Source organism: Corvus hawaiiensis, chromosome 2 (assembly GCF_020740725.1).
Source record: "Corvus hawaiiensis isolate bCorHaw1 chromosome 2, bCorHaw1.pri.cur, whole genome shotgun sequence".
Taxonomy (NCBI): Eukaryota; Metazoa; Chordata; class Aves; order Passeriformes; family Corvidae; genus Corvus; species Corvus hawaiiensis.
The window spans coordinates 122102147-122127982 of record NC_063214.1 but is presented as its reverse complement, the minus strand read 5'-3'; the positions used below and the strand labels follow the sequence as shown (position 1 = coordinate 122127982).

The 25836-nt window shown below is 51.3% G+C and overlaps 1 protein-coding gene across 50 annotated transcripts; it reads right to left on the bottom strand.

The window, feature by feature from the left end:
- Nucleotides 1-1863: 1863 nt before the first annotated feature.
- CLIC6 (chloride intracellular channel 6) lies at nt 1864-24292 on the bottom strand. 50 transcript variants are annotated; one of them, XM_048291925.1, is made up of 8 exons: nt 22983-24292; nt 22893-22934; nt 21612-22808; nt 6904-7013; nt 6559-6684; nt 5085-5191; nt 3790-3971; nt 1864-2179 (listed from the first exon to the last, which is right to left on the bottom strand). In XM_048291925.1, exons 1-8 carry the CDS (start codon nt 24216-24218, stop codon nt 2018-2020), a joined length of 3162 nt encoding a protein of 1053 aa, XP_048147882.1. In that variant the 5' UTR covers nt 24219-24292; the 3' UTR covers nt 1864-2017. The 50 variants fall into 50 exon arrangements, with proteins under 50 accessions (XP_048147882.1, XP_048147890.1, XP_048147930.1 ...); XM_048291933.1 differs by having other exon boundaries at nt 21612-22850; nt 22893-22907; nt 22998-24292; XM_048291973.1 differs by lacking the exon at nt 22893-22934 and adding an exon at nt 22935-22976 and having other exon boundaries at nt 21612-22802; nt 23025-24292.
- Nucleotides 24293-25836: the final 1544 nt, after the last annotated feature.

The window sequence follows — 25836 nt, the reverse complement described above, 5'->3', positions numbered from 1 at the left end:
AGCAGCTGCGCAGCAGAAAGCAGCGTTGGAGTCACTTCTGGAGCCCGTCCGACTTCTCCAGCGACAGAACGGGTGGCGTTGGCAGGGGCCTTAAAGCTCATGTAGTTCCAGCTGATTATCTCCGGCTCTGTGTCTCCCCCTCTCTGACAGGTGTTTGCTCTTTCTCCCTCCCTCCCTCCCACTTCTTGAGAAATCAAGTCTGTGTTGTTGGGTAAGATCCCAATGTTGCCGTCCTCTGGTCTCATTTGCCCTTAAGTGAGGCAGAGGCATCTCTCCCTCACCTGATCGTGACATGTGGGCAGGGACACCTTCCACTGTCCCAGGTGGCTCCAAGCCCCAGTGTCCAAGCTGGCCTGGGACACTTCCAGGGATCCAGGGGCAGCCCCAGCTGCTGTGGGCACCCTGTGCCCGGGCCTCTCCTCCCTCAGAGGGAAGAATTCCTTCCAAAAACCCCCTCAGAGTTCAGTCCCTGGAGCCAGGCTGGGTGTGTTCCTCACCAGTCCTGCCTGCCCTGAGCAGCCTTGTGCCAGGCGGGAGGGGTTCCCCCGGTGCAGCCGCAGCTGAGGCAGCAGCAGCTCTGTGTTGTTCCTGACACATCCCTGTGGGAGCAGCTGGACAGGGCTGTGCAGCCAAAGACCCCAAATCACCGCCCACCCAGCAATGGAGCAGCAGCGGAGCACTGGGGCTGTTCTGCTCTTCCTGGGCAGCCCCGCAGGGCTCAGTGCCGAGCAGCTGTGGCTGGAGCCCGGTGTTGGCACGTCCAGCCTCGGGGCTGCTCCTGTGCTTCTCCAGGGCAGGGGCTTTCTCCGGGATTAAGTTTTCCTTCTTCTGTAGGATAACTTCTACAGAATCCCAGGATCCCTGAGGCTGGAAAAGCCCTCCCAGCCCAGCGAGGCCCAGCTGTGCCCGATGCCCACCTTGTCCCCAGCCTAGAGCACTGAGTGCCACCTCCAGCCCTTCCTGGGACACCTCCAGGGATGGGCACTCCAAACCTCCCTGGGCAGCTCTTTCCAAGGCCTGAGCTCCCTTTCCATGGGGCAATTCCTGCTGCTGTCCAACCCAAGCCTCCCCTGGCACAGCTTGTGGCCATTTGCTCTTGTCCTGTCCCTGTTCCCTGGGAGCAGAGCCCGACCCCCCCGGCTGCCCCCTCCTGTCAGAGGGTACACAAGGATTGTTCCTTTCTTAGGCCCTCTCCTGCTCCTCTTTGCTTTCCAAAACCAAGTAAGGATCCCTGAAGGAGGACAAAGAAATCCCATGAGTATTTAGGACTGGATGTTCACTCATTTTTTCTGTGTACAGCAACAACCAAGTGTCTCCCTCCTCCCTTGCCCAATACCCAATGCCAGTGTCTCTCTCTCTCTGGGAGCACCAAGAGGGAAGCTCGAGGACTAATCCAGCCTGAGAGGGGAAGGCAGGAATTCTCTTTCTTTCTCTCCCTCAACAAAGGAGACTCCTGCAATGGGAAGACGAATTGTTCTTGGTGGAGCTGCCCTGCAGGGCTCCAGCCCAGATGAGAGGCTTGGGGAATGTCAGATGTGGTCCCACCTGCAAGTTGGGCTCCCTCCAGCTCAATCAGGGGCTTCTGGGTCAGAGCAGTGAAGCAAAGAGAAACCATGCAATCAAAGGTGAAGTTGGGTAACAAATGTGAAACAGAGACCAGAGGCAGCACTAATGACAGGTTTAAGGTGTTCAAGCAGGGCTTTTTCTTCTCAAAATTCAGTGCTTTAGTCTGTGGTATTGCTCTAAGTGTGTGACTTATATTGCTTCCCTAAATCCTACAACTCTTTACTATTGATGGATGCCTTTTCCTTGGAATGGACAACCGACATTCCAGTGCGCAAGACACACAAACACACACACACATCATTTAAGAAGGAGTAAATAATGCAATACAATCATTATACAAGGATTGGCCAATAGCAGAACTTAAAATCACACTGCAGAATCTCTGCTGGTTTTTGCTTTTCCAGCTTGGCTGTTGCCCATCACAGAAGCAATAAACAGAGGCATCTTCTGGTTACTTCATTCTCTTTGCCACATCCAAATATGCATATTCAATCTCCTGGTCAGCAGGGCACGTGTTTGTAAATTCATCTCTTGCGTATGCATTTTTCAAGTATCTCGAAATCCCTGTCATTTCAGGTGGAAAATGAAAATTTCGGTATTTTTTTGCAACAACCTTTCATTGAAAGAAAAAAAGAAAAAAAAGTAAAATATCATTACACATGTAATCTGCAAAACCCCCAAACATCCCAAGCCTACTCTTTATGCCCATTTTTCATTTCCAGTATGTGAGTCTGGTGTTGTTGGCAACAAAGGGGAAGAAGAGGGAAAGACCTAAGAAGAAGATATGGGATGAAGAAAGCTGCTGAACTCACTGTAAAAGATTTGTTTGGTGTGTGTATATCTGTATCTGCTAAAGATATGCAAAGCTACATGGATCAGTAGAACATACTGGAAGAGACACAGGTTAAACCAGCAAACTTAAGCCCAAATTAACAGAATAATCCTACAGGAATAAATTGGCCCATACTTGGAAACTTTCACTGAAACAGGAAAAATTTGTATTTTGTATTTAAATCCTTAATTTCAAGTGATCAGGGAAAACAGCTCTTGGCTGATCCCTAATCCCTGCCTGCAGGCAGCAAGAGTGATGTGACAGTGTGACATTCCTCCTCTGTCCTTCTCCAGACATTCACCTGACCCAAGGGGATTCTCCCCGTGCTGGCCCTGGCTGCCTCCCAGGATTTGCCATGCCTGAGCAGGGGAAAAGGCTCATCCCGGGCTGCTCTCTGCAATAGCATCAACCAGGAGAAGTCTGGGCAAAGTTTTCACTTGTGGAGGTGTCGGAAAGCGACTCTTCCTCTGACAAAGCAGGAGTCTAACAGGAAACTTCCTGAAGTGACCTTGTTTGTTTGTTTGAAAACCAATGACATTCCAGTGTGGTCATTTCTCTTCCAGAGTAGAATCACAGAATGGTTTGGGTCAGAAGGGGACTTAAAGATCATCTTATTCCATCCCTGCCATGGGCAGGGACACCTCCCACTGTCCCAGGCTGCTCCAAGCCCCAATGTCCAGCCTGGCCTTGGGCACTGCCAGGGATCCAGGGGCAGCCCCAGCTGCTCTGGGCACCCTGTGCCAGGGCCTGCCCACCCTCACAGGGAGGAATTTCTTCCAGATATCCTATTTAACCCTTCTCTCCTTCAGCTCAAGGCCATTCCCCCTCGTCCTGTCACTCCATGCCCTTTTGAAAAATCCCTCTCCAGTCTTCTGGGCTATGACGACACCAGTCCCAGGTCACTGGAGCTGTTCAGGTGTGTGTGGATGCTCCACAGCCCTGCAAGAGGAGGTGTGGAGCCTTACCTGGGAGGCAGCAGGTGGAGACTGGTACCAGTGGGGATTCTCAGCAAAGCCAGAATTGGAGATTAAACATGGGAGAGACAGAAATTGGGGTGGACAATACATCTAACCTTCCTTGGCTGTGGTCATGTGCACTTTGCATGTGACATGCAGATGAGAACACTTCTCTGCAGCCCTGAATCCAGTGCTCATTTCATCCCTGTGGCTGTGAGCAGCTCAGCCACTGCAGTCACAGCACAGACACGACACAGCTCCTCCACACCTACAACCACCAAAGTGAGGATCTGCCCGGCTGTGCTGAAAGGAGATGGCCTCAGTGTCCATGGGTGTGGCCTCAGGATAGAGAAAGGATCCCTCTGCCTTCTAGAAAAGGATTTAAGCTGCTGTGCTTCCCCTTCCCTCCAGGAGGCTAAAAAAGCAAAGGCAAACCTTGATTATGTGGAGCTTTGGTAGGAGGTTGCAATCCGCTAAAGTGAGCTCATCTCCATCCAGGAATTTCCGGCTGGAAACAGTGATCTCCTCCATGCTGTAAGCATCGATTTCATCAGGCAAGGGGCTATTTAAATAGTTGTCCAGCTTCTTCAGGGCTTTAAGCAAGGATTTTTCCAAATCTGGGTTAAGAGAATAAAAAAGATCATTCAAGCCTGTACCAAGGGCCCTGTGGCACCAAGCAACTCCTGCATCCTGTCTCCTGGCAGCAACCCAGACATCTGGCTGTGCCAACTCCTGCAATTCCTTCATCCTAGGCTTACACCTTAATGCTGGGATAAGGGCTCTAAGGAGCTAAAGGGAGTTCTGGGAAAAACCACCCTGGGGCTGTGTTACCAGGAATGGCTCCTCAAACCCTCTGTGGGGCGGGGTTTGGCACCTGGCCTGGCTCTGCCTTCACACTGACTCCTGCCTGGGGAGCCACGGGGCCAGTGCTTGCCCACAGGCAGGGCAGCACAGCTGGAGTGACAACAGCAAGTCCCTGGGATGCCACTTTGGGCTGTACAAAGCCAGCCCAGGGAACAGGCCTGAGAGCTGAAGGAGAGAGACAGAATCCTGGAATGGTTTGAGTTGGAAGGGACCTCAAAGCTCATCCAGTGCCACCCCGTGCCATGGGCAGGGACACCTTCCACTGTCACTTAAAGAGTTGGACTTGATGATCCTTGTGGGTCCCTTCCAAACAAGAATATTCTATGCATTCTATTCTACCCCAGGGTGCCCCAAGCCCTGTCCAGCCTGGCCTTGGACACTTCCAGGGATGGGAGACCACAACCTACCTGTGCCAGGGCCTCACCACCCTCACAGGAAAGGATTTCTCCCTAATATTTAATCTAACCCTGCCCTCCTCCAGCCTAGGGCAAGTCCATGGTGGTCATGAGGGTCCTGCTTTAGGGATGTGCCAAGGGGCTGGAGTCCTCAATATTTATGGACATAGGGAATCTCTCACTTCCAGAGGGCTGTGCTTTTGGCAAAGCTGTGGGGAAGGTGCAGCCTCACAGACCCCAGAGCTGAAGGAATGAGGAGAGGCTGGAATTGGTGCTCCCATGGTGACAGCAGTATCTGCTTTCACCGATGCTGGGAATCCTCGACTAAAAGAGGGAACAGGCGCCGATTTCCACAGCCTCCATGCTCTGGAAAATCCCTGAGCTGGAAATGGGACATCTCCAGCAGTGTCCTACAGCTGCACAGGTCTGGTTTCTCCCTCCCAGGGCTGATGACAGGACTGCAGTACCTACTTTCATTTGCATCTTTTCTTGGGTTCTTTATAAACGCAGAGAATTTTGCAAAGACATCATTTCCTGCAGAGTTCGACTCGGGGTGCTTCGGTGCAAGTTTGGGATACCTAAGAAGTTCAAAGAAACAAAAAGAAGCTATCCAATTAGCCTTTATTTTTGTCTCCACTAATTAATACACATTTATTTGTAGGGTGACCACATACAGCCACACAGGACTCAAAGGGAGCCATCCTAAACTCAAAATCACCTACTTTAAACCCTACCTAAATCATCTTTTCCTGAGGGCAATGGGAAATGGCTGTTATTGCTGCAAGCACTGCCCAAACATCCCAGGTTTACTTCCAGGCTTTCTCCTCCAGAGGTGAGGCTGCCTGGAACGTGGCTCCTGCCATGAGGAGGAGTGGAGGGAAAATCCCCGCTCGCAGGAGCTGCTGCTCCTCTCAGGCTCCTGGCCCAGCCCACTCGGGCATCAGCAAGGTGACAGCAGCCATTCCAGGAGCTGTAGCTGCCAGGGATGGATAAGGGTGGAGAAAAGTGGAGGGAAGCAGCTGCTTCCCTGGTTTAAGTCAGGTTTGGCTGCTTGAGAAGGGAGCGCAGGGAGGGATGGATATCCCAGGGGAGAAAATATCTGTGGGGTAGGGGACACAATGCTGGGACAGTGGAGGGACAGCATGGTTTGGGGGAGGACAAATCCAAAACTCAGACCCTCACGTGCAGCCTGATGGACCCACGTGGACACTCTGAAAGAGCCCCAGCACGTCCATTGTGCACGAGGCACTCACTGCCCTTGGCTCCACAGAATCCCAGAATCATCAGGGCTGGAAAACACCTTCAGCATCATCCATTCCCACCATCCCCCAGCACCACCAGCACCACCCCAAACCATGTCCCCAAGGCCCACATCCAGATGACTGGAACACTTCCAGAGATGGTGATCCACCCTGGGCAGCTCATTCCAATGCCTGACCACTCACAAAGACCAAACATTTTTCCAGTCTCCAATCTGAACCTCCCTTGGCACAACTTGAGGCCATTTCCTCTCATCCCTTCACTTGGGACACAGCAGAAGAGCCCAACCCCACCTCACTGCAGCATCCTTCAGGTGGTTTTAGAGAGCAGTGAGGTCCCCCTGAGCCTCCAACCCCCTGCACCCAGGAAGCACAATTATTTGTACGGTGTGAAGAGGGAAACCTCAAACGATCCCAAGCAGAGGAACAAGGTCAGGTTTCTGCAGCAGCCCCCAGCTTTCCACGTGATGGATTCCATGCCCTGGGAATGACTCAGCAGTGAGCTCGGGGTGAAGGACAGCAGTGGGAGCAGCACAGCTGTGACTTGGGGACACCCTGGGGACACCCCAGTGACACCCCCGGCTCCAGCTCTGTCTCACAGCAGCCAAAGTCACCCCTGAGCTGGACCAGCCCCCTGGGACCCCCCCGACACGTGCAGCTCCCCCAGGGGAGCAGGAATGCGGTACCGGGGCGGCGCCAGCTTTTCCTCCAAGAATTCCTCGATCTTGTTGACGTCGGTTTTCACTTCCCCGTCAAAAGTCATGAACGGGGGGTTGGTGCCCGGGGCCAGGTTCTGCAGGTCCGCAGGTTTTCTGGGAAAGAAAAAGTCATAGAAAGTCCCTCTCCTTCCTTTTTATGAGCCCCTTTAGGCACTGGAAGGGGCTCTAAGGTCTCCTCGGAACTGTTTCTTCTCCAGGATGGACACACCCAGCTCTCCCAGCCTGGCAGAGAAGAGTCACCCTTTAAAATCCCCGTTTTGGAAAAGTTGTGCTAAAAAGTTAAGATCTCAGAATTAAAAGTCACAATCTCACCTTTTCAAATCCACGGTTGTGACATTAAATATGACACCTTTGAGCCACAGGATCATAAAGAGGCGCTGAGAGAACGGGCAGTTTCCAATACTTTCCCCATCACTGCCAGCCTACAATTGGAAAAATTCCAAATTATAAATACATCTGTGTATAAATCACAGCAGTCCCTCCAAAGGAAACAGCCTCCAGCTCATTTGTCTGCATGAACATAAATCTGCACAAGTCACTACAAGATTAAAACGAGTTCAATCAGCTTATGAGCACAGGAAGGGAACAGAGAAATATTTACCAGCCTAAAGAGAGATGTGATGTCTAAAGCACTGAAGAGAACAAGCAGAAATCAATCAATCAATTAATTAAGAATATCAAACTGAAGGGCTGTGGGAGCCCTGGAGACGGTGGCCACAGAAGTGTTGCTCTCATGTAATTTATATCGCAATTTGTTAAGAGGCTTTGTTAAAATGAGGCAAAGTCTTGCAGAGGTGCTACTGAGTGAGACTTCATGTGACACTGCAAGAGATCAGGGGTCTCATTTTTAAGCCCTTCACATGATTCTCCTAAAGCACAGCTTTCAAAGTTAGGTTAAATGTCAGGGGTGGACATATAAAAACCCAAGTGTCTCATTTATTCAGTTAATTCATTAAGGTTTGCAGCCCTCGTAACCCAACAAGACACATGAATTAGACCCGTTCTGTCTGTCCTTTTTCCCTCGCTCACTGCTATCAAACAAATCTCAGATACAGCAAAAACTCCTCCATGAACACACACTGCACAGTGCTCACCTTCACAAAGAGCTCGATGGCTGGAAACGAGGGCCTGGCCTGGAGCAGGCAGGAGCTCAAGGGATGCATGGCAAGGACTGGATAAATTGTCTGGTTCTCCCTGTGAACCCAAAGAATCTCCCAGGACAAATCCCTGTGGTCTCTGCCCCTGGTACTGCAGCAACCACTGGGAAAACCAGGAGTGCCTCCAGCACTGTTGGGGGATGAGAACTCTCAGAAATGCTACAGCAGTTGGACTGCTGGGTTAGAGAAGTCTTGTTTCTGTCGGGAAAGCCTTGTTTCGTAGGTGGCAAAGCTGAGAGCTGCTCAAAAGCTGCCATTGTGGTTTTCCTCCTACTCAGAGCACTGCACTGCAGCGCTGAGCAGCTTCCAGCAGCCAGGAGACACAAAACTGCTGTGGATCCTGTAAACAATGAGCCTGAAACGCTGCCAGCATGGCTCAGAACGGAGCTAAATGCACAACAGCACCATTTGGTCTCATCCTGCCTCTGACGTCAGGTGTTACCCATCCCAAAGGAAAGGTGAAGGGTCTCATGGTGACTCCTCCGTGCTGGGAATGGGCACCCCCACCCTCTGCCAGGCTGCACCCAGGGGAGAAGCAGCAGCCTGGGGACACTGTTTGGGATGGGCCCTGTCTGGAGGAGCAGGCAGGTGCGTCTGGAGATGAGCTGGATCCCACCAGCTCCTTCCCAGCTGGCTCTCTGGAAGTGGAGGTGTTGCCACAAACCCGCTGCCCTTGCCCAGCTGTGCTGCCAGCTGTGCACCCAACACAATCCCAGACTGGTTTGGATCGGGAGGGACCTTAAAGATCACCCAGTGCCACCCCTACCATAGCAGGGACACCTTCCACTATCCCAGGGTGCTCCAAACTCCATCCAAACTGGCCTGGGACACTTCCAGGGATGGGGAATCCACAACCTCTCTGAGCAACCTGTGCCAGGGCCTCACAGGCTGTGCTGGGTACGCTGTGGGTCCTCTGAACTGGAGAGCAAAAAAAATCAGGGGAACTGAGGCACTTTGGGCAGCTGAGCCAGCCATGGCAGAGCTGAAGTGACCAAGTGTCTTCCTGAGGATGCAGGGAGATGTTTGTCCCTTCTGGAGCAGCTGTGGATCAGCAGGATCCCTGTTGTGGTGATCTGGGAGTGCCTTCGACACCGCATTTCCCAAGGCACCAGCTCTACCCAGGACGAGCTCGGAGACAGAGGGTGGGGATAGGGAGAGGCCTTTGACTGAGCACCCACAGGATGTGAGCTCTGCTGGGGAGAACCTGAGGGGATTTTGCTGATACAGCACAGGGGATCAGACGGACCACGGAATCCCAGATTTACTGAGGTGGGAAGAGCCCCCCAGGATCACCCAGTGCCACCCCAGCAGCACCAGCAGCACCCCAAAGCCTGTCCCCAAGGGCCACATCCAGACTCCTCCTGAGCACTCCCAGAGACAGTGACTCCAGCACTCCCTGGGCAGCTCATCCCAAGGCCTCACCACTCTGGCAGGGAAAAATTGTTTCCAATCTCCAACCTGAGCCTCCCCTGGTGCCATTTGAGGCCATTTCCTCTCCCCCTGTCCCTGCGCCTCCTGTCAGGGACTTGTGCAGAGCCACAAGGTCCCCCCTGAGCCTCTTCTGCTCCAGCCTGAGCCCCTTTCCCAGCTCCCTCAGCTGCTCCCGGTGTTTTCTAGACCCTAAATGTCTATTTTCTAGATGTAACTGTGTTCTGGCAGTGTGCTGTGACAGATACCCTCTTTTAACTAAAAAAATATTAAATTTAAGGTTTAATTATAATTTTTCTTCAATTTTAAAGGTTGCTCAATGCTCCCCCCCCATCCCTGGAAGTGTCCAAGGCCAGGTTGGAGCACCCTGGAGTAGTGGAAAGTGTCCCTGGCCATGGCAGGGGGTGGAATGGGATGATCCTTAAGGTCCCTTCCGACCCAATTCACTCTGGGATTCCATGAACAAAATACCCCATCTGCTCCTGAAGGACACAGTGTTTTTTACACCCTTGATGACTGTGCAGTGTTTCTGCAGATTTCTACACGACTCAAACACTGAAAACCCCACCGAATTTACTTCTGTTTCAGCAATATTAAAATACGTATAGCAAATATATTAAAATTATATCGTGGCTATATAAAACCTTTTAAAAATCCAAAATTACTTCTGTCGGGCAATATTAGTGCTGTTAAAAAATTACAATTACAATTAATTTTGGCTCACTGGATGCAACTCTAATGAACTTATTAACATTTTATGTGATGCTCAGACGCAGCACAGGCTCAGATCGCATCCAATCCAAAGCTTTTCGTCAGGAAGGGATCACCTGGAATTCTCTCTCTGCTGTCATTCCGTGGCCTCAGGCTGGAGCACGAACACCCAAACACTGCATTTTACAGAACCGCTTTGATGCCACCTACTGGCCTTGAAATGTTGCTCTGGAGAGCATTTGAGATGCTGAAATTGTAATTCCAGGCTAAATTTGAAGCTACAGCAGCTGCAATTAAAAATACGTTTTCACGGGGAAAGTACCGATTTTGCCACTTAGTATTCCACTGCTTTTAAACAGCCCTAGAACTATGCCTACCCACCAACATCCAACACTAAAAGCAGATGTTTCAGCCGCTGTTTATTTTTTTCAGCCAAATAGAAGAAAAAGAAAAATCATCTTTAAAATGTGATTTCTGGTGATTTCTGCAGAGAAATTGTATTTTTGGTACTTCTGGGGTTGACTCTTGCTGTGTGTCACATCCCCAAAGTGAAGTTCAACAAGAGAGGTGTGAAAACAGCAGCTGGACACTCCTTCAGGGGGAAAAAAATAAATAAAAAAAGGATTTTCCCTTCATTTTTTTCTCCTACGAGAAAAATAAACACCTCCCACTGTCCCAGGCTGCTCCAAGCCCCATCTAAGCTGGCCTTGGGCACTTCCAAGGACCCAGGGCCTCCCCTTTGTTCCCAGGGAACAATTCCTTCCCAATATCCCATCCAGCCCTGCCCTCTGGCCAAGTTTTCCTTTCTCCTCATGGACACAGGGAAACAAACCTTCAGAGCAGCATCCAGGCACTATGAATTCAGTACTGAACAAATACAGAATGAAAAGTCTGCTCCCCACTTAAAAAGCCAACTGAAAATATTTATACAAACCATTAGCAGGGATGTGGGAATAGCAGGGGATTTTTGGAAGGGTTTTTATAAAACCCTGTGTAGATTTAAGGCTTTTGGCCAAAGCTGGGCCTAAAGGAGATGCCAAGTGGGAGGGAATGAAAGGAAATGAGAGCAGGTGAAGGTGGTAAAAGGAATTAACTTTACACCTGCACAGCTTTAGCCAGCACAGGACACCTCTGAGCTGGTGTTGGTGATCAGGGATTAGGAGTATTGGCTCAAGGCTGAGTTTACCTGGAGCAGGGCATCAGCTGAGCCAGTGCAGGGCTGCCCTGACCCTGAGTGTGGGCTTGGGCTGAGCCCCCACCTGCAGAAATGAGGAAACTCTTGCTCCCTCCCATTGTAAGTCTTGTGCAGGTTTATCCTCCCAGCCTGGCCACTGAGTATCTCCTCACAGCCACCAATTCCATTATGAAGGCTTTTCCCATTCTGTTTGCTTTCTGGAATTTGTCTAAGTTTGCTTTCATGTAGTGTTGGAATCAATTTACTGCTGTTATCTTATTTTAGGTTTCATGACTCGTATGTTTAATAAAGCTCTCCACTGGAAATTGTTCTTTGAATGCTGCTGGTCCTCAGGCCATGTTCAGGATTAAAAATGTGTTGGATATTTATGGGATATCTCCCTCAGCCCTGTTTTTATGCACTGAGCAGTGCTCACAGCTCGAAGGAGTGACACCCATCTGAAAATTCTAATTCTCTATAGACAACAGAGAGGAAAATGAGGCTGACGCTGTAATTTCATAGAATTATGGAATCATGGAACGATTGGAGGCACCTTAAAGCCCATCCAGTGCCACCCCTGCCATGGCAGGGACACCTCCCACTGTCCCAGGCTGCTCCAAGCCCCAATGTCCAGCCTGGCCTTGGACACTGCCAGGGATCCAGGGGCAGCCCCAGCTGCTCTGGGAATTCCATCCCAGCCCCTCCCCACCCTCATGGGGAAGGATTTTCCCTCTGGATCCAGGTCTCTCTCCCCTGTGTGCCAAGAGCCACCTCAGAGCAGAGAAAGCCTCTTTTCTTCTCTCGCTGCTTCATTTACTGCCCATGGGCTGCGGGGTGAGGAATTACAGCAGAAATTAACTTAATCACTCTGTAAATCATTAAATGCTTTTGATGCAGAAGGAGGAATTCTCCTTCATTAAGAAGCAACTTTGAGGCACTAACCTTTTTACTTTTGTCCAGTTGCTTTATAAATAATGAGAAACAAAAGGCCAAAACTCAGTCCTGCTACTTAGATGAAATACCCATTTAAATTTGATTTTGATATTAAAACCTGCCCAGCATTTCTACACTCTGCCAGATCTGATAAAGGTTATAAATAAATGAACTATTCAATGATAATTCTGTAAAGTGAACAGAAACCAAGAGAGTGCAGGTGGAAATTAAAAGGTGAGATGTCTTGTATTGCATTTCTAGGGGCTGTGCTCATATTCACCTTATTTACATTAAAGATTAAATTTATGTGTGAAAGCCCTTTACAAAAGAGGAGAATAAACAAATTCTGTGATTTTACAACTCTGCTGTTGCCTTGGGCCAGGCCCCTCATGGTGTCACAGGAATTTCCAGGCACACCTGTGGCTCTCTACAGGTGTTTAAAAAGAAAATCCATAAAATATGATGAAATTACAAAGGAAAAATGCAAATTGCAGGTTTATTTCCTCAAATATATCTCCCTACACCAGACCTGCAAATAAAGCCACAGCAGTAGCTACAGGACTAAGCAGAGCACGGGGCAGTGCAGGGAAAATTAAACAGAAAAAGAAATAGGGAAATTAAATTGTGGACTGAGAGAGTGAAATCTTCAGCTGCGCTTCAGCAGAGTTTACAATAATCTTGCCCAGTTTAGGAGTATCTTTCTCCTACACAAGTGATTGCCATTTTGCATGAGTTATCCTTGGTTTGTGTCTCACTCAGAACAGCAGTGACTGGAGTCATCACCATTTGTTTACTTTTTCAGTCGATGATGATAATGAATTACCACCTTCTTTTAGGAAGAAATTCCTGCCTGTGAGGTTGGGGAGGCTCTGTGGCTGCCCCTGGATCCCTGGAAGTGCCCAAGGCCAGCTTGGACCTGCTCTGATCACTCCTCTTAATCCTTACCCAGTCTTTAATTTTGATTTTCAAGATTATTTTCAAAACCTTTCCAGGAGTGGAAGAAAACCCAGAGCCCTTTAACCAAACCCAGGTGAAATTGGAGCCGGGAGACACCGCCCAGTTCCAGGTCAGTGGTTTGGATCTCACACCAGCTATTCCCAAACTTCCCAGTGCTGGGAATTCTGCAGGGCCCGTTTGTGTTCCAGGGAACATTCCCAGGTCACAAGCAGCAGCCCAAATGCTATTAACCATTTATCCTGTTACAGGAATTATGGTTAAATCCCTCCCTGCTATTCCTAATCCCTGTTTAATAACGTGGCAAGGTGCCAGCTCACCCTGGAGACAAAAAAACCTCCCATCCTTCGGAAATTCTTACAGGGAATTACTTCAACAAAAGGGTTTTATATTCCTGAACGTGTTACAGGGCTGGGAAAAATGGATTAACTGGTATTTCTGTGATACATCCTGTTTTACACTGCATTTGTACTGACCCTGCAACACAGCTGGGCTGCTTCAAGCTAAATACAAAACTGTATAAAAACTATATACAAAAACTATCTATGTACTTCTATATGGATAAAAACTATCTATATAGTTCTATACATAAAAATTATATGTATGAAATACCTGTGATTTGTGCTGTAAACAAAGAAGTAAATCAATAAGAAATACTCAAATAAAGAAGCTTTTTAATGCAGCTTCAGGTAGAAAATACTGTGCCAAAATCCCAATTTAAATCAAGAGGTAAAAGTGAAAGATTAAAAGAGTGGGGGGATTTTTTCACCTCCAATAATTTGTGATCTTTTGGTCCACGTGGAAAGAATAAAATAAACTCTGTCAGCTGCAGTGGAGAGAGGACCTCACAGAACAGTTAAAAATTGAATAGAAGGACCTTCCCTTCCCAGTGTAAATTCCAATTCCAGACTATTCTCCATCCTGCTCTCCCCAGCACCTCACTTCCTTGGGAAATGAGGAGAAACACAGCACTGCTAATTAAAATAGGGGTTTTAATTAATGATACACTGCAGGAAGCAGTGAGATCTAAGGCTGGTATTTACTTCAGGACTGTCCCTGTGATCCCAGATCCTGGGGAATCCCCTTGAAGCTCCTGACAGAGGAACCTGATGGTTTTGCTGAGGGGTTGGTGGTGGTTTTGTTTCCACAGGCAGCACGGGCTCCAAAATGTTGAAGTCTTTAGGGTATCTCTGGACCCTGTTTTGAGTTTCATCTGCCACATTATGAAAAGACTTCATTTCTTGTATTTAAGAAGCGCTCCTGTTCTCTAAGAGCTTTTAAAAATCCTTTCCAAAACAGCCACCAGGGAAATGTCAATGATTGACCAAGACACAAATGGGAATTTTTCTGAAATCAGAGTCAATGTTTAACTTGTTTGTAACTGCCCCATTTGAATAACTCAGGTTCACTTTCACTACTCCAGCCCTGCTGTTTGACTTTGTTCTCTGCCAACTCCAGTTCTGAATATCTGGAGTATTCTTACATGTGCTCAAATTTCAGCATATGGAGAGAAATGAAACAAAAAGGGGAATTCCACCTTTGTCCCTCTGCCTCCCACAGCAGTGTCAGGCTGTCCAAGCTGTTTTCTTAGAGAAACTCAGTATTTTTAGGAAGGAATTAAAACCCTTCAGTGCTGAGAAGGTGATGTCATTGGCAGCAACTGGATGGAGTCACTTGAGCTGAGTTTTTATCAGGAAATAACCAGACATTGCAAATGGAAATGCACACAGGGCCTTATCACAGGGGGACATTTTATCATCTCAGCAAGGAAATCTTGGGTCACCTTCACAGGGCGTTCCCTTGGGCAGAGTCTGGGGGACAGCAATTCCTTTTTAAAGAGTCAGGGAATATCCTGAGCTGGGAGGGACCCACAGGGATCACCCAGTCCCACCCCTGGCCCTGCACGGACACCCCACCAATCCCAGCCTGGGCATCCCTGGCAGCGCTGTCCAAACGCTCCTGGAGCTCTGGCAGCCTCGGGGCCGGGACCATTCCCTGTTCAGTGCCCCAAAACCCCTGGGGGAAAAAAGAAGCTGCAGGACCTTTCCAGGGAAAACAAAGGGAATACACTCAGTGATGGCACAGGAGGAAGTCTCCACACTTCGCTTCCCCTTCCATAAACTCTAATTGTTCCTTTTGCTGCCTGATTCCCTTTCCCACATCTGAAGAGGAGGGGTCTCTCTCTGGTTAAAAACTGTAAAGCTGCAATTCCAAGTGGCATCACCAGGAATAAACATCCTGAAAAATCCTGGGCATATTGAGAACTTCCATTATGACTTCTGCTTCACAGAATTTCAACTAACAGAGTCATAAATATGGGTTTGCATGGTCCACACAGGACTGGAAGAAAGGCCTCACATGGGCAGGTGGTGTTTCCATAAAAATAGCACTGATGGAATCAGAGAATGGTTTGGGTTGGAAGGACCTTGAAGATCCTCTCATTCCAACCCGTGCCATGGGCAGGGACACCTTCCACTACCAACTGTTATTTAAAGAAGGCCCTTTCCTAAGTTTCCCCTGATTTTTTAATAATTCAAGTTTTGTAGAGTTATAGTTTCCAACGAATTGATCAAAACCCTTTCCAGAAAATCACTCCCCACACTCTAATGTTTTCTATTTGTGAATACCATGAGTTCTCTAGACTGGTTTGTTATTCCTCCACAGAAAACATCAATTCAACCTCAAATTCAACAACAGCATGAAAATTCCCTGGCAGAGGTGCAGGATCATCACCTCATCCCAAAATGAGCCCTTCAAGCTCATCCAGTCCCAACATCACCACTCCTCAACCATGTCCCACATCCAGAACACTTCCAGAGAAGTTCCTGAGGAAGGCTGAGGCTCTCCAGCAGGATTTAGGGACTGAAGTTTAATTTCAGACAGCCAGGGACTGTGGGCAGAGAGCAGCCAAGGAGAACTCCCATCCTTGGCCCTGCTCTGTGCTGAGCACAGGTAAGAGGAGGTTTTACAAAGACAGAACTCAGGAGCAAAGGCCCCATGGCTGGAATTTGGGCAGCTGGCTGATCTCATCAGGAGACTCTGCTGGTTCCAGCCAGCACGAAAACCAAGCTGTGCCCTGGGACTGGATCAGGAAAGGGTTCCCTGTTTAATGAAGGGCTTACATAGCACGTGACTTTAAGCTTGTGCTTAAAGCAAAACACATGGTGTGGGGCTTTACTGGAGCAGTCAGCTGGGAGGAAATAAAAACAGGAAAAGGGCCAGGAAGCTTTGAAGATGTTTCTTTCTATTTCTTTTCTTTTCTTTTTTTTTTTTTTGTGCCTAAAACAAACCTTCAAACCACAGAGATTGGTCCTGGGAATGAAGAGAGGCCTCCGGCCTGTACAGCCCTGGGGGCACATGGAGATTTAGCACTTCCAAAGCATGGAAAAAGATGATTCCATGAAGTATTTACCCAAAGAGGTTGTGGTCCCCTTATCCCTGGAAGTGTCCAAGGCCAGGTTGGACAGCGCTTGTAACAACCTGGGGTAGTGGGAGGTGTCCCTGCCCATGGCAGGGGTGGAATGAGGCTCAGGTTGGAGATTGGAAACAATTTTTCCCTGCCAGAGTGGTGAGGCCTTGGGATGAGCTGCCCAGGGAGTGCTGGAGTCACTGTCTCTGGGAGTGCTCAGGAGGAGTCTGGATGTGGCCCTTGGGGACAGGCTTTGGGGTGCTGCTGGTGCTGCTGGGGTGGCACTGGGTGATCCTGGAGGGCTCTGCCAGCCCTGGTCATTCTGTGATTCTGTGATTTAGACAAGTGACAGAACAAAGTCCTTTTCCAGATTGACACAAACCAACAGACAGAAATCAATGATCAGGAATAGGAAGTTGCATTTAAGTTATTTTTGTATGATTTAGTCAGAATCACTGATTGGTTTGGGTTGGAAGCGACCTTAAAGCCCATCTCATTCCAACCCCCAGAACAGCTGCTGCCAGTGCCCCCAGCACACACAACAACCTGGAGAGTTATGAAAGGAATTTGTAATGCCAGTTCCTCTTAAGCTGCATTAGGGAACCTGAAATTGCCATCTTCCAGCTGAAAAAAAGGGATCTGTGAGAGGGCAAATACCCACGGGGAAGGGAGCCAACTTCCAGCTTTGGACAAACAGAGCTCTGCTGCTTTGGGGCTTTTTGTGCAGCCAAGGAACCCAAATCACCCAGCAATGGAGCAGCAGCGGAGCACTGGGGCTGTTCTGCTCTTCCTGGGCAGCCCCGCAGGGCTCAGTGCCGAGCAGCTGTGGCTGGAGCCCGGTGTTGGCACGTCCAGCCTCGGGGCTGCTCCTGTGCTTCTCCAGGGCAGGGGCTTTCTCCGGGATTAAGTTTTCCTTCTTCTGTAGGATAACTTCTACAGAATCCCAGGATCCCTGAGGCTGGAAAAGCCCTCCCAGCCCAGCCAGGCCCAGCTGTGCCCGATGCCCACCTTGTCCCCAGCCCAGAGCTTTCATAATTCCTCAGTTACAAAAGCAGAAAGGTCTCACTGACAATGCAAATGAAAATATCCTAAAGAATGGTGGAGGGAAGCAACTTATAAAAAACAACAGGATTTTAGTGGCAGGGATGTGGCACCTGAGACAAGGTCCTGCAGAAGGGCCATGGAATGGAGTTCAGGAAAGATAAAAACAGGGAGTGAGGAGAAAGGAGCAGAACCCAGTGTGTGGAGCTGCTGTAACTCTGCACACAGAAATCTTCAATGTCACTGCCCGAGATCATCTAAATACTGAGCTCCTGTGGTGAATCTGCACTACAAAAGGCCCATAAGCAGCTGCCCAGCTGGATCTGGGTACAGCCATCAGTTACTGGCTGTACAACTCACACTCACCTCACTCATTTACACCCTGACTGAGAAGGGAAAATTAAGATTTTCAGCACCAACGCCTCCTCAGTGATGACAATTCTGATGTTTACACCAAGCACCAGGTGCAGCACAGGCTCCACTGAAGGGGCATCCAGGGGTTCCAGTGAGCTGAGCTCCTGCTGCCCACGGATTTCTCACCCACAGCACTCAAAATTCAGTTGCTACTTTATAATCGAAGTTCTGTTTAAGGCCCAGATTCATCACATCAGAGAAAGGAACATTGTTTTTTGTAGGAACACCCATTCCCATTTCAGGTGGACTGACTCTGGAGGCAGGGGTGCCCTTGGTGTTCCCATTTCTGTACTGCCAGCAAAGCTTTTCCTTTCCCCTTTTTTAGCCCTTTCTGTAACTCTGCACAGCTCTGTGCAAAGTCATTCAAGGGTATCTCAGGAGTGGTGCAGGGAAATTCTGCTTCAAACAAGTAACCTTGTGTCTTGGGGTGACCTTATGATGTGTATCCCATATCGCTGCCTATGCCCAGAAATTAATTTTTGCGTCTTTCTATGCCTCTAAACTGAGCTTGAGAGGGGGAAGGAAAAAAACTGAGCAAAACTTTCTCAAAGCAGTTTTTGCTTGTTCAAGGTCACAAAAAGATAGCAGGTTTTTTTTCCCCAGCTGGAGCAGGGGAGCGAGGAAGCACCCGGCTGGCTGCTTTCCAGTCAGTTTTTGGCCAGTTTTTTTCAGCTTCTTGTTCTCCGGAGAGAGACTGAGAGTTGGACTTTCCTTTTCCTTCTCTGGAATTTCAGATTTTCTCCCATTTTCTACTGGACTGCTTGATTGCTGTAACATCAGAGCACATCGGGAGGACTTTCCACCGGGCACAGAGGGCCTGGCCCCGGCCCAAGCCCCAGCTCTGAGGAGACCAAAGGGAGGACTCGAACACTTTCCCAGGTTTTTCCTCCACAGCGAAAGATTTTACCATTTAACATTATTTTCCTTTCCCGTGTGTTTGTTAAATAAATAGTTTTATCTTCTTCACTTTCCTTCAAGGAAAATTTATTTTTTTTTTCCCCGAACCTGGTGGGGGAGCGGTGGTTGTGCCTTCTCTCAGAGGATATATTTCTAAATTTGGCCAAACCGAAACACCTTGGTCTCTGTGGGAATGAAATCATTCTCTGAATGGAAATAAATTATTTAGAGACCAAGAGTGTCACCAAACTGAAAAAATCCCACTGCTTTTCCTTGGATAAAATCTATTATCTTGTGCTTGTGGTCAGCTTTGACTAAAATCCATTTAACCCTGAAAATTGGGGAGAAATGTTTTGGGAAATGAGCAAGGCCTTGTGCTCCAACTGGGTTGTTTGGCCAAGTGTTTGTGTTACAGAGAAATCCTCAGGAATCCTTGGAATTCTGAAATCTGCAGCTGTGATTCTGTTGAGTTTTCTAACTATAAATAATTAGATAACAATTCCAATTTAGAAATAAGCTCTTAAGTCTTCGATAAATGTTCTATTGCTTAAAATTAGTGGAGTGAATTTTAGTGAGAGTTCCAGTATATTCAAGTGGTAAAAAAAATTGACATTTACAGAAATGTTTTGGTCAATAAAGGGCTTTTGCTACAGAGGGGGAAAAAAGCCTTCGAAGAACCAGAGAGCACAAGGTGCCAGGGACACTGAACTGAATTCCCAAATGAAAAGGGTATCTGGATGACCTTTGGGAGCCTTTGCCTTGGGAACACCTGGAATAATGGGTATTGTTATCTAAAGAAAATAAATTATGTTGTTCCATGGGCAACTGGGAATCAGGGAGCACCCAGTGAAAGCCTCAAGGGAATTCTGAGGTGGTCTTGTTCTTCCAGGGGGTTTCTTCCTGAGGGTGATGCTTCTTAGAACATTACCACTGGCAGAGCACCAAGAATTCCAATGTTGGCCTGGCCTAGGATAACATTCCCCAGCAGGGGAGCTGCCAGGATTATTCCAGCACTATTCCTGTGTTGTTTTCTTGTGCATTTTCTCCCATTTGGGGATTTATTTTTACATTTCTCTGTATTTGTACTGTGCTATCAAACCATGGCGTGGCCCTCCCGTCCCAGCTGTGTGATGGAGGCACAGACATCACTCAGGCAGACAAACCTCACCCTGACCCTTCAGGAATAACCCAAACCCCAGCAGGGGTTGGGGCACACAGAAATAGGGACAGCACAGAAATTGGGAACAGGACAGGCAATAATCCCAGGATTTCAAACATCCCCATCACTCCCCAGGGGTGCTAAAGAGGGTAAAGTTTGAAATGGGAGCTGGAAGGAGGCCAGGGAGCTGGTGGATGATGTATTTATAAGGAATCCCTGGCTGGATGTGGCATTAATAATCCCCAATTCCAGAGCTCACACTGCCCCACCTTGGAATCCACTCCCTCTTTTTCGACCAAAACACACGAACAGCTATTAAAGCACAGACTGGGGATGTGCTCTTCAAACCTGCTTCGAGCCATTCCAGAGAATTCCCAGTCTCCCTGTTTTTGCTTTGAGCCATCCCAGAGAATTCCCAGTCTCCCTGTCTTTACCCCCTTTTCCTGCTGCCTGGAGCAGGGGGAGATTCAGTGAGAGCAGCAGAGCAGGGACTGTCCTGGCACTTCCACTGCTCCTCATTCCCCTGCACGTTTTGGTGCCTGGGGAGATGCTGAGCTCTCCAGTTGGCTTTTTATTTTTTTCCCTTTTCCTGGAGAAACTCGTGCCAACCTCTAACTAAAAACTAATCCAATCCCAGCTTCAAAAATCCAGCTCCAGGTGAGGTAAAATCCTTAAACTTTGTAATACAGAATTAATTAGAAAAGCAGCTGGAATATTTTCTAGGCATCCTTAAATTCCCAATATTAAGCCCATCACAAAAATGCTCCTCCCTTCTCCTTCTGCCTTCATTAATTCACAAATATTTTCAAAGCCCATGTTTAATCCTAATATTTGGGGACCACGGAGTCACCACAAATGCTCTTATTCTGTAGGCTGCTCTCTAATTTTGGCCATGTTTTCCTTCCATGAAGTTTTAATTTGGCACTAAGTTTGAATTTTAATTTTAAGGTGAATTCTGGCTGGCAGAAGCAGCCTCAGCCAGCTCAGGAGGTACAGCATGGGATGGTTTGTAGAGGAGAAGGTCCCAAATGCCTTCTGCTCCCCCAGTTTTATTTCCTTAGCTTTACGTTTATCCCACCCTGCTCCACGTTTTAGTCCAGAGGGGTCAGAGAAGAGAGAAGAAATCACCTCCAGATGCTTTGTACACACAGAAAATTCCCATCTGACAAAGACTCCGTGGATGGCTGCTGTTTCCATGCCAAATCCCAGGGATTTTGGTGGGATTCCAGGCACAGGATAGAAAAGTCTAAAGCTCAACTCAGTAAAATATCAGAAATTAGTTTAAGTTTTCTCTGTTTGATTTTTTTTCCCCCCATTTCCCTCTAACGCAAATCTTCCCTGCCCAAACAAACACGAACTGGACAATTACGAGGGATGCTCTTTACTGACTCTGAATTCAGCCTTGCCAAAGTTTGGGGCAATTCTCTGAACGTCGCCCATAATTCCTGTTAGCAAATCCCAGCACCGCATTTGAAATGACATTTCCCAGGTTCTTCCCTCTCAGCCCCCGTGATGAGAACCCCTCTCCCTGCATTTTGGAGATCTGAAAATCCACGGAGATCTCCTTATGCCAGCAATTCCTGAAGGAATGAGGAGCCCGAGGCAAGTTTATCCTGGACATTAATAACCAAATCACCTTAGCCAGGCTGGCCCTTCGCCTGCCACATTTAAATGCCCCTCACCACAGGACTCCTGGAAGAGGAGATTCCCTACGGAGATTCCCCGGCAGCCCCTCACCCTTACCTTGACGAAGAGGGAGATGTCGTGTTCCTGCTTCTCATCCTCCTCCTCCTCCTCCAGGGCTGCCGGCGAGCTTGTCCGGTGCTCCTCGCTCTGCGCCCGGCCCCGCTCCCCGTTCAGGCTCCGATCCGCCGCGCCCCACCCGCTCTCGGGGCCCGGGGTCCCGCTGGCCGCTGTCCCCGGGGCTCCTGTCCCCGCCGGGGCTGCGGGTCCCCGCTCCGCCTCCGCCGCGGCCTCGCCACCGGGGCCGCCCGGGGACCGGGGACCGCCAGCGGGCAAGGCCACCTCCGCTGCCCCGCGGCTCTCGGCAGCCTCCGCGCCCCCCTCCGCAGGGACTGTCCCTGCCGGGGCTGCCTCCTGCACCGCATCCTCAGGGACTGTCCCTGCCGGGGCTGCCTCCCGCACCGCATCCTCAGGGACTGTCCCTGCCGGGGCTGCCTCCTGCACCGCATCCTCAGGGACTGTCCCTGACGGAGCTGCCTCTGTCTCCTGCACCGCATCCTCAGGGATTGTCCCTGACGGAGCTGCCTCTGTCTCCTGCACCGCATCCTCAGGGACTGTCCCTGACGGAGCTGCCTCTGTCTCCTGCACCGCATCCTCAGGGACTGTCCCTGATGGAGCTGCCTCCTGCACCGCATCCTCAGGGATTGTCCCTGCCGGAGCTGCCTCCTGCACCGCATCCTCAGGGACTGTCCCTGACGGAGCTGCCTCCTGCACCGCATCCTCAGGGATTGTCCCTGACGGAGCTGTCTCTGCCTCCCGCACCGCATCCTCAGGGACTGTCCCTGCCGGAGCTGTCTCCCGCACCGCATCCTCAGGGACTGTCCCTGATGGAGCTGTCTCCCGCACCGCATCCTCAGGGATTGTCCCTGACGGAGCTGTCTCTGCCTCCTGCACCGCATCCTCAGGGACTGTCTCTGACGGAGCTGCCTCCTGCACCGCATCCTCAGGGATTGTCCCTGACGGAGCTGCCTCCTGCACCGCATCCTCAGGGACTGTCCCTGACGGAGCTGTCTCTGCCTCCTGCACCGCATCCTCAGGGACTGTCCCTGACGGAGCTGCCTCCTGCACCGCATCCTCAGGGATTGTCCCTGCTGAAGCTGCCTCTGTCTCCTGCACCGCATCCTCAGGGACTGTCCCTGACGGAGCTGCCTCCCGCACCGCATCCTCAGGGATTGTCCCTGCTGAAGCTGCCTCTGTCTCCTGCACCGCATCCTCAGGGATTGTCCCTGACGGAGCTGCCTCCTGCACCGCATCCTCAGGGACTGTCCCTGACGGAGCTGCCTCCTGCACCGCATCCTCAGGGACTGTCCCTGATGGAGCTGCCTCCTGCACCGCATCCTCAGGGATTGTCCCTGTCGGAGCTGCCTCTGCCTCCTGCACCGCATCCTCAGGGACTGTCCCTGCTGAAGCTGCCTCTGTCTCCCGCACCGCATCCTCAGGGATTGTCCCTGCCGGAGCTGCCTCCTGCACCGCATCCTCAGGGACTGTCCCTGACGGAGCTGCCTCCTGCACCGCATCCTCAGGGACTGTCACACCAGCCGGGGCTGCCTCCTGCACCGCATCCTCGGGGTCTGTCCCCACCGGGGCCGCCCCTTCCTCAGGGACTGTCCCAGCCGGGGCTGCCTCCTGCACCTCATCCTCTAGCACTGTCACATCGGCCGGGGGTGCCTCCTGCACAGCCTCCTCGGGGACTGTCCCCGCTGGGGCTTCCTCCCGCACTTGATCCTCTGGGAATGTCCCCACTGGGGCTGTCACTGCAGCCTCCTCGGGCTCTCTTCCCTCTGGGACCGCCTGTCTCAGCGCCTCTCCGGCCTCTGTCCTCGATGGCGCCTCTGCCTCTCCGGGCTCTGCTTCTGCCTCTGCTTCTCCGCGCTCTGTACCCGCCGGGGCTGTCGCCGCAGCCTTCTCGGGCTCTGGTTCCGCCGGGACTGTCGTCGCCGCCTCCTGGGGCTCTCTCTCCGTCGGGGCTTCCTCCCTCACCGCCTCTCTCACCTGGGGCTCCGTCCCCGCCGGGGCCACCATCGCACCTTCGGGCTCTGTCCGCGCCGGGGCTGTTTTTTCCGACTCCGTCCCCGTCGGAGCAACCACTGCGCCCTCGGGCTCCGTCCCCACCGGGGTCACGGCGCCGTCCTCGGGCTCTGTCGCTGTCGGGGCTGCCTCTTCGTGCTCTGTCGCCGTCGGGACCGCGGCCGCGTCCTCGGGCTCCATCGCCGCCGGGGCTGCCCCTTCAGGCTCCGTCCCCGCCGGTGCCACCGCCTCTCCCTCGGGCTCTGCTCTGGCCGGCGCGGAGCCCTCGGGCCCGTCCATCACCCCCGGGGCCCCCGGCTCCCCGCCCGGCTGCCCCTCGTGCCCCGGGCTGTCCCCGCCGGGGTCCCGCTGCTCCGCGCTCGGTGTCCCCGGGCTCTCCGCCGCGCCGTCGAGGGAGCCGCTGTCCCGGGGGGGTTCCGCCGCCTCCGCGCTCAGGCGCGGCCCCTCCGCGGGCCCGTCCGGGGGCTCGGCCGCCCCCTCGGGGCACAGCCCGGGCGGAGCCCCCGCCGCCGCCTCGTCCTCGGCCCCCTCCCGCGGCACATCGCTGCGCTCCGGGGGCCGGCCGGGGCTCTCCGCCATGCCGGGCTGCCCGGGAGCGCCGGGACGCGCGGGACGAGCCGGAGCAGCGCAGCGGCCGCGGAGCAGCGCGGGCACTGCCGGGGGGGAACGGGGGCGGTGCCTGCGCGGGGCCCGGGGCGGCGGGGCCGGGGCCACGCTCCTCCCCCGCTCCGGCAGAGCCCCTGCCCCGGCCCCCTGCCCCGGCCCGCCGCTCCTGCCCGGCCAGACCCTGCCCAGCCACGCTCGGGAGCGCGACAGTGGCACCGAGTGCCGCCCCCGGCCACCCCCGCCCCGCAGGGACCGGAGCCTTGGCAGAGTGCCCCAAAATCCCCTTTGTGTGTGTTTGCGTCCCCTGCAGCGGCTCTCGCACCTGCCCGGCGCTCCCCTCGCACCCCAAACCCCGTTCCTGCCCTGCTTTGCTCCCGGCAGGGTGTCCCTGGCACTGCTGTCCCCAGCCCCAGCCTGGCACACACCCGCGGGCAGGGGCGGCTGGGGCTTTGCTGGCCTCAGGTGCCATTTTCCACATCAGGTATAGGAAGACACGCTCTGAACACCCACACGGCTGCTGATGCACCGGAACTGGCACAGCCCCGGTGGTCTCCCCCGGTTTGTTAAAAATACGGATGAAGCCTATTCGGGCTGCTCCAGTCGTTGTTAGAAAGGGAAATGTGTCCTTATCAGCTCGCAGAAGTTGTAAAAGGGAACAACAAAACACTCTGTGTAAAGGAATAAACACCTAGATTTGCTTGCTTTTAAGTGGTTTTCCTTCATGTGCGAGGATCCTCTGCGAGTTTCCATTTAAATGGGGTGAGAAACTCCGCGTTCTGTGCAGAGCCGGTAGCTGCTGTGGAAGAAGTAATAACTTTTCCTTCGGGTAAGGAAAATAATCCTAATTTTCTAGGTGCAGACAGAACAGTGGAGGCAGAGTTGGCTGTCAGGAGTGAGGTATCCTAGTTAAAAAACTCCAACAGTTGAACAGTTTTATATTTGTGTATATAAACCCCCTTTTTATATTTGAGAGGGGACAGAGCAGGGACAGAACACAGCGATTTGGAATGGGTGTGAAGGGGGAAGATGCAGCCAACCAGAGCGGGGAAATTCTACAGAATAAATCATTCCAGCAGGTCAAACACCCTGCCCCGATAAAAAATAAACAGCCAAATAAATGAACAGTCCTGCAGCTGCTTGATGCTCGCCCAGAGCTGCATTGCAAGTGAGACAAAAGAATGGAGGCACCTGTGCTCAGAAGAAACGTTCCTGGAAGGTTTAGGAACAGAGGCTTGTGAGGATTTAGGAGCAGGGGCTCAGCACCTGACAATGGAGGCCTTGCAGGTGGAACCATCCTGAGGCAGTGATTTCCTTATCTCTTATGGGGTTTGATATCAGTAGAATGACACAACTCGGCCATCTCTGCAGAGATAGTATTGGTTTGTTCATCCTCATGTTGGCTGAAGGGTTCTTAACCTTTGGCCTGAAGGTTGGACAGATCAGAGAATTCCAGAAGGGTTTGGGTTGGAAGGGACATTAAAAATCATCTTGTTCCACGGGCAGGGACACCTCCCACTGTGCCAGGCTGCTCCCAGCCCCAATGTCCAGCCTGGCCTTGGGCACTGCCAGGGATCCAGGGGCAGCCACAGCT

What these genes read in the sequence shown, in the direction of transcription:
- CLIC6 (XM_048291627.1), bottom strand. Translation starts at nt 24,218, where the DNA reads ATGGCGGAGAGCCCCGGCCGGCCCCCGGAGCGCAGCGATGTGCCGCGG. An exon ending in GAAAAGCTGGCGCCGCCCCG is followed by an intron (nt 5,192 to 6,558) that starts GTACCGCATTCC and finishes TGAACTTCTTAG; the next exon opens with GTATCCCAAACTTGCACCGA. An exon ending in CAAAGCTCCACATAATCAAG is followed by an intron (nt 2,180 to 3,789) that starts GTTTGCCTTTGC and finishes TTTCAATGAAAG; the next exon opens with GTTGTTGCAAAAAAATACCG.